Source organism: Eptatretus burgeri, chromosome 5, assembly GCF_056783735.1.
Source record: "Eptatretus burgeri isolate ZD-2024b chromosome 5, Ebu_testis_v1, whole genome shotgun sequence".
Lineage (NCBI taxonomy): Eukaryota > Metazoa > Chordata > Myxini > Myxiniformes > Myxinidae > Eptatretus > Eptatretus burgeri.
In genome coordinates this window covers 40,244,252-40,252,873 of record NC_140965.1, presented here as the reverse complement: position 1 = coordinate 40,252,873, position 8,622 = coordinate 40,244,252, and the positions used below count along the sequence as shown (strand labels likewise).

At 40.7% G+C, this 8,622-nt stretch overlaps 1 protein-coding gene across 2 annotated transcripts in view; it reads left to right on the top strand.

The window, feature by feature from the left end:
- The window catches only part of LOC147026292 (syntaxin-binding protein 1-like), a 100,555-nt gene that overhangs the window by 71,518 nt on the left and 20,415 nt on the right, over positions 1-8,622 (top strand). For both annotated transcript variants that reach the window (XM_085881559.1, XM_085881558.1), the window contains exons 8-10: positions 665-749; positions 3,713-3,843; positions 6,167-6,274. In XM_085881559.1, coding sequence (XP_085737685.1) covers positions 665-749; positions 3,713-3,843; positions 6,167-6,274 — 324 coding nt within the window. The remainder of the gene's footprint in view (positions 1-664; positions 750-3,712; positions 3,844-6,166; positions 6,275-8,622) is intronic.

The window sequence follows — 8,622 nt, the reverse complement described above, 5'->3', positions numbered from 1 at the left end:
CGGCTTGGGATCCAAAAGGTCCTGAGTTCAAGCCCCGTTTGGACCACTGAATTAGTACACCAGGAGGTTGACTCAGTCTGTCATCCTTGCGAGGTAGGCGAAATGAGTACCAGTGTACTGGGCCCGGTGTATACCCCGGTTAAAATAGGTGTACCATATCCCTGTGTCGTAAGAGGCGACCAGGGTTGCATCAGGAAGGGCATCCGGCGTAAAACCTATGCCAAATCATTATGCGGATCATAACGGATGATCCGCTGTGGCGACCCCTAACGGGAGCAGCCGAAAGAAGAAGAAGATATGTTCTACCTTGAACATGAGCCTTTTTTTTTGTATTTAAAAATGAATAAATAAATAACTACTTGAAATTATAGTTCTGCATAAATAATACAGCAGCACAAAGTGAGATTGTGTTATTTTGTGGTAGCAGGAGTAAGGGAGGTGGAATGTAATTTATTTGATTGTGCTCATCAACTATATTATTATGCCTTCGTGTTTATTTATTAATTTGCCTACCTTTGTATGAGGAGGAAGTTTTGAAGAAAAGTCCTTCATCAGCTTTTTCACCAGATGGCAAGGAAAATGTAGAAGATTGTGATAATTTGATCAATGGACTGAATCCTTATTTAATGTGCACAAAACCACCCCCCAACCCTTGTTTCTGCAGAGATTTTGCAAAGAATATTGACTTGGCACAGATGGTTCAGGACAAGCTCGATGCTTACAAGGCTGATGACCCTACAATGGGTGATGTAAGTCATGTGTGATTTTCTCTCTCTCTCTCTCTCTCTCTCTCTCTCTCTCTCTCTCTCTCTCTCTCTCTCTCTCTCTCTCTCTCTCTCTCTATCTCTCTCTCTCTCTCTCTCTCTCTCTCTCTCTCTCTCTCTCTCTCTCTCTCTCTCTCTCTCTCTCTCTCTCTCTCTCTCTCTCTCTCTCTCTCTCTCTCTCTCTCTCTCTCTCTCTCTCTCTCTCTCTCTCTCTCTCTCTCTCTCTCTCTCTCTCTCTCTCTCTCTCTCTCTCTCTCTCTCTCTCTCTCTCTCTCTCTCTCTCTCTCTCTCTCTCTCTCTCTCTCTCTCTCTCTCTCTCTCTCTCTCTCTCTCTCTCTCTCTCTCTCTCTCTCTCTCTCTCTCTCTCTCTCTCTCTCTCTCTCTCTCTCTCTCTCTCTCTCTCTCTCTCTCTCTCTCTCTCTCTCTCTCTCTCTCTCTCTCTCTCTCTCTCTCACACACACACACACACACACACACACACACACACACACACACACACACACACACACACACACACACACACACACACACACACACACACACACACACACACACACACACACACACACACACACACACACACACACACACACACACACACACACACACACACACACACACACACACACACACACACACACACACACACGCTAATTTACTTGAATGTATCCAGAATCGTTTTTGTTTCATGTAAATGGTAGTCGGTTCAAAATTGGAACGTGTTGTATCCCAAATAGAATGATTATTGCAAAAATTGGACAGCAATTAAGCTTCCCATCTTGGAATATGCTGTTGGTACCACCTACACCGGTGCTTATGGAATATGTATGGGAAAAGGAAGGGGGTTTGCTGTAAATTATTCCCAAACGCGAAAGCAAGTGACGTTCCACCATCAAATGATTTGGAAGTTGCACTTTTTTCAGGACAGGAAGAATATCAATTATAGGCCAAAGTGGTCATTTTTATCTCCAACACCGAAGGTGGACAGAGGGGAGGTTATGTTTTCTTCTCCATTTGTTTGTCTGCGAGCAGGATACCTCAAAAAGTTATGGACTGATTCCGATGAAACTCGATGGACAGATTTTTGGCGTGTGACAAATTGATGTGATTTTGGTGATGATCCGGAAATGAGAATTTTTTGGGGTTTTAACTTTGGATTCTTCATCATTGAGAGATGGGGCCAAAAACGATATATGACGTATATAGTACGATGTTTCAAACGTGGACGGATTATGACAAAATGTGGTGGGTGATTTGGTTAGGTTACAACAAGGCAATGAGCTTTTTGTTAAGGTCCGGATGCAGATCTGGCCAATCGGTGGGATACAAAACCTAACTGTTTAGCCTGGCGGAGGAGGTATGTGCTCTACCAAGTGCCGTTTTTTTGAAATTTTTTTTGTTGTTGTTGCAGTTTTGGAAGGTTGGTCAACTACATTGCCTGTGTAAATGTCTTTGATAACAATTTTTTTTTAATTTTGTGTGTGATTTACACTAAAAGGTGGGGTGGGGTGGGGTGGAGAGGGGTTATTGTCATGGTTTTAGTTTGGAGGGGTAGTGGTAGCAGTAGGATTAATGGGTGGATGGGTTGGGATGTGGGGGGGGTGGGGGGGGGTGAGGTGAAAAGTCAATACTCGTGCTAAGTACTTCTGTGGAATGTTAAGCCTGGTGTCCTTTCTGATGAATGTTAAATATCTTGATATCATGGTTCCTTTTGAAACATCTTGCCATTGTTTGCTTGTACCCCTGCCACAAATGTCTCACACATTATGAGAGAGGAATCATTTTCAGCCATAGAAGTGTTCATGGCTTCGCGTGGGTGAACTGACATTCTGCAAATGGAATATGATTTTTGGATAGATTACCTTCCTCCGAGATGTGGTTTGCAAGCTATTCTGATTACCTTTTGCTTTCCCATTTGATATCAAATTTCATGATGCTGGTTAGAATCCCAATGTAATCCTATATTGTGTTAATTTTTTTTTTAACATGAATATGTTTAATTGTACGCTGATGTCTTCTGGTATGTATAAGCTTTATCCTACCTGGAGTATGTGTACAAGTCCCTTCATGAACCTTGGATCATGATTCAAAAAAGCCTTTTGAACTTTGAGGCAGAGGTTGTCTAACCCTTGTAAATAAGTCGATCAACTTGTAATACCACAAGCATTGACAATTAAAAAATATATATTTTGTTAGTGATCATTGTTTGAAAAAGCCTGGTGTTGGCTAAGCGGTTAAGGTGGCTGACTTGATATCCTAGGGTCCTGAGTTCGAGCTCCGTTAGCCGCTGAACTAATACCAGGTGGCGTTTATTCAGCCTGTCATCCTTCCGAGGTCGGCAAAATGAGTACCAGTGTATTGCTAATAGGGACACTGCATCAGCAGCATAGCTGTGTCCTAACCAATGATGCAACCAGCATCCATAAGGCTGCACTCGAAAGAGAGATTGTTTGAAAGGTGCTGACAAGTATAGCCGAGAGGTACACATACTCCCCTCTAAGCTGTCTCGCCTAGGTTTGAATCTCAGCCCAGCTATAAACGATCATACCAGTGTTTCACAGACTGGGAAGGTAATTCATCAACTTGTGTGCCATCCCTCGGATGGACGTTAAACTGGGTGTCCTGTCTGACAGCCTTAGTTGGTAGACGTTAAAGATCCCATCGTGCCCTTTATGAAGAGTAGATGAGCTATCGCCAACACCATGGTCAAATTATGCATTCCTTCCATAACTACTATGTTGAGTGTCCGGCCTGCCCAGCTGGTTCATGAAAAGACTTGAACCAAAAATTCCCTTGGCCAACCCCATAAGAATGTGGGAATAATTATTGCGGTTAAAAAAACAGAAGAAGAAGAAGAATATTGTTTGAAAGCTGTAAGTGGAAGTGTCAGATTTTTTTTGTTATATTAATACTGTGTGTTGGGGGAATGCTGTTTTGTGCTTTGGCAGGGCCCAGATAAGGCTCGTTCACAACTCCTCATCATCGACCGTGGTTTTGACCCTGTGTCGCCCATTCTCCATGAGCTTACTTTCCAGGCAATGGCTTGTGATCTGTTGCCAATTGAAAATGATGTCTACAAGTAAGCTTCATCTGTTGTTTTTTTATTTATTTATGTTTTTTTTTTAACCTGTCTCTTCCCATCATATTAATGATTGCACATATGCTCAAACATTTCCTGCAGTCAATATGCAGTTATGTGTCCTCACTGTCCCCCATGCCCACCCACATCTTCCATGTTGACAATTTGCTCGTGCAATTCATTTTCACTCTCCCTTGGCAAAAGATTGGGTGAGCAAATCATTTGCTTCTGCAACCAGCCTTGGGCAGTTTTGTGTTGTCTTCACAGGTCCTTCACCTTCCCATTAGCAGTTTGACAATTTAAACATTCCTGTATTGTCACTCTCCAGTCTTCCACTTTTGTTCACGAGCAGAATTTTTTCTCAAGTAAAAAGGGATAATATTTTCCATCATTATTTGTGGGCACATTGATCAACTGCCAATGTAAGGGAGGACCTTTGTAATCATCTACACACTTACAAAAAAAAAAAAAAAAACGGGGGGGGGGCGGGTTATTGTAATCGGGCCTGCCTACCTGCCATCTCCTCTTGAATGGTTGTGCAGAAATCCACAAAACTTGGTAGTTACGACCACTGCATGACAAGGTGCAAGAGCAGTATCATTTTGGTCCTGCCCCCTGGGACGGGATCAAAAGGTCGAAGACCAAAAAATGCAATTACGAGTATATTTTTAAACATCTTTTAATGAAACTTTGTATATGCAATCAACATTGGAGTACACATGAAATCTGTATTTTTGGGGGATTTGACCCTTGTTCATGCCACAGGTGGTGGGGACTGAGTGTCATCCGTCAAAACGGGGGAAATTTTTTTTTTAATCTCAGTTTGATTTTGGGTCATTCCTGGTGGAATTTTGCCATCTTTCAACTTTCCTTTTGGTGCGAAGCGTGGAGATTTTAGATGGCATACCATCGACTTCACTCTGGTTATCACCATGCTTTTTGAGAAAAAAGGGGAGATGTTGTAATCGGCTCCGTCTGTCTGTCACGCTATCTCCTAAACGATTGGGCAGAAATTCACAAAACGTGGTAGTTGTGATCACCACTACATGACAAGAAGGTGCAAGAGCAGCCTCATTTTTGACCCAGCCCCCTGGGACTGGGTCAAAGAGTCAAATACCGAAAAATGCAATTATGAGCACATTTTAAAACTTTTTATAATGAAACTTTGTAAGTGCAATCAACATTGGGGGATGCATGTAATGGTTCACGACTTTTTAGATTTGACTCCCGGTTCATGCCCCAAAGGGTGGGGACTGAGGGTCACAGGTGTCAAAACGGGGAGAAAAATAAACTTGCAGTCACATTCCTGGTGGAACTTTATGCCATCTTTCATCTTTACTTTACGGTGGAAAGCGTGGGGATTTGTGATGGTGCGCCCTCGACTTCGCTCTGGTTAAATTTTTTATTTTTATTTTTTGAATGTGTTCATATTTTCTGTTTATTAGGGGACCAAGCATACAAATGCTTGGTCTCCTATTGTTATCGGTATTTTCATTATTATTATTATTATTATTATTATTATTCTTTCCACCAAATTTTTGTGGAAGCTGTAGCGTTGCCACCGCTGCTCTGATTAAGTTGAACCTTCACAGGAATGTCCGGGTGAATGCGAACTGATGCATATTGTTTGAGTTTTGAATTTGCATTCTCCATGGCAACCAGTTTGGATTTAAGCAAAAACTTTTAAAAAATCTTCTTCTCTGAAACCACAAATGCTGTCGATTTGATTCTTATCAGGTTATGATTGACTTCCCATGGTGCAAAAAAATTGTAGATGACATCATCGGTGAAGTGGTTTGCTTGCCATGTTGGATTGAAGGTGAACACCTTTAAAAAAAAATCTTATTCAAAACTGTTCTATCAATTTATGTGAAACTTGGCAAACATGATCAACTTAACATGAAAATTGTGACGTCATGGGTCATGTGGTTTGGCCTCTGTTGGATTGATGGTGAACCTCTTAAAAATCTCTTTCAATAGCGTTCAACCAATTGATGTGAAACTTGGCACATATGATCGAGTACCCTTGGGGAATATATATATAAATATATATATATATATATATATATATATATATATATATATATATATATATATATATATATATATGCTTTAAAATTGCCTCGTATTGGACAAGGGACGCTTGGACCCTGCATCACTGCTCACAGTTTTAATTATTATTATTTCTTTTTTTTACCCAAAAGTATCTTATTTTTCAGGAAGAATGTTATAAATGCCACTTTTAGTTTAATGGGATGGTTATAATCGGTTCCCTGTCAGGTAAAATGAGCCATTTTGTCTGTCTTTGTGTTCATCATTTCAGGTATGAGACCAGTGGTTTGGGTGACTCTCATCCCAAAGAAGTTCTGCTTGATGAGGACGATGACCTCTGGATTGATCTCCGGCACAAGCACATTGCTGATGTCTCTCAGTGAGTAGCTTCAGCTTTACTTGGGATGTTTTTCCAAAAGGGGTGGGATAATGACATGTGTAAGAATTATTCAAATGTATGACAAAGCTTTTTCATATTCTTGTGAGCTCTCTGCCACATCATATTGTCAAATCGATGGTGTAATGTTCCCTGTACCTTGCAACACCATGCCTTGCACTGGTTACAATAGTTGGTCTTAGTCATGCCACCCATTCGATGTGGGCTTTTGAAACATGCCAAAACATGTTGAGTGACTTCAAAAGATACAAACCTTATGATTACATTGTTATTGAGTAATGATGCATCCATAGCTGTTGAAACTTAAGACTTGAGAAACTGATTTCCAAAACAAATAATTTCTTCATTTCTTTGTACAAGTAACAAAAGCCATGAATTGGCTTTAAAGTGCTTAAATGTTTAAAGTAGCATTGTACTACTTTAATTCGAAACATCTGTAGCCTGAACATTGCTCATTGCTTTTAAAATTCATTGCATAAAAGATGTTTTGCAGGTGAACCAACCCTATAAAACCAAGCATCCATTCAATCTCTTCAAATGAAATTTAAGCATCCATTCATATCCTTCCTCTCAACCCCAAGAGAAATATCCATCTATCCATGCATTCTTTCCTCAAATTATCTATCATACCTTCCATTTGTTCCCCTTGCTAGATATCTATACCTCATCTCAAACCAAACATTCATCTGTTAAATTTCCGGATGGCCGCCATGCGAATGCAGCACAACTGCTACCACCTCACGCTGGGCCTCTTGGTCAAAGATGGCTGAAATAAAGCTTTCATTGTCTCCATTGCACTATTGCTGCAGACTTGTGAACCAGCAGGGCTATTCAGGTCAGGTCGGGTATGGGAGCATACGCCAGAGCAGCGCATTGCTGCGTCCACATCCACTATGTCCAGGACTATTCCCATGCCATTTATCAAACAGTTATAATCTAACTTTCCAGGGACCCCAAATGAACCCGATCATTCGTGTGACGAAATGCTGGAAGCACGAGGTACACAATTCCCAACAAAATAAGAATGGATTTGTTGCACAAAGCCAATACTGAATAAAACAGAAGATGGAACACTGCATTGAAGTCACCAGAAGGAATCTGAATAAGCAATGAGCAAAGATTGAGTCATCAGGAGGAACCTAGATAGTATTTGAGTTTTGGCTGCAACTCCTCTATCTTCAAACACATTCAGGCGCAGCCAAGTAAGCCTGACAGAAAACTTTCTGCAAGAATTCACTTCTCCTTGGACAGATAGATAAAGAAAGAGAAATAAAGAAAAAGCAAGAATTAGAATGAACAAGGAAAAAAATAAAATAAATAAATAAACCAATGTCACCCACAGGGTGACCCGTATCTTGCCAAAAGGTGACCACGTGTGACTTCTTTAAGGTCACACTGAGGTGAACAGAGCTGCTATCCACCAGGAGCGACTCCTTGAGGAATACCTGCCTACGAGAGATTCCGATGAGAATCGTTCTACAGAGTAACCATGAAAAATATGCTTTTGCCTCATAACGTCGCCAAATGACGTCATAATGTATCAAGCTTGACATATCTAGAAAGCACTCATCGAGGTGTTCAATTTGAGGTACTACACGATATCGTTCCTAAAACTTGAAAATTTGACCTTGGGGTCAAATATGTTTGACCTCAGGCGCTCACCATGAAGGTCAAGGCCAATCACCACCAAAAATTAATCAGCTGAGCGCCAGACTATGAACTATATTCCCATGAAGTTTGAAGACGATCCGATCAAAATTACTCAAAAAATAAGGGTTTCGTTGACCCCTGATTTGCGACAAAGTGAGCTTGACCTTTGACCTTGACCTTCAAAATTTTGTGCACTGAAAGGGACCTCTATAGGTCTCTGATATGCGAAGTTACAAAAATTTCCAATGATAACTGTGCTCTGCAGAATTTTTTATACGTGATTACAAACAAACAAACAAACAAACAAAAATAAATAAAAAAAATCATACAAGCTGACTAACATATCTTACAAAAATTTCGTTTTGGCAAGATAAAAAGACATAAAATGTCATAGCCCCCGTTGCTTTAGTAATTTTGTTGTATCGAGTTAAAGGGCTCGCTCATATTCGTTTACAACTTAAATGGCCACCAGTCGGCCATTTTGGAGCAGATCGCAAAATAAAGTTGTGTGCAAGTGCATGCCATTGTGTACTCTACTTGTGCCACGTTTGAACAAAATCGGACCATGCATGTCTGAGAAATGGTTGGGGACACGGTTATGTAACGAAATGGCCACCAGTCAGCATTCTTGGATCTGATATCGAAAAAAAATGATGTGCATATGTAAGCCATCATTCATT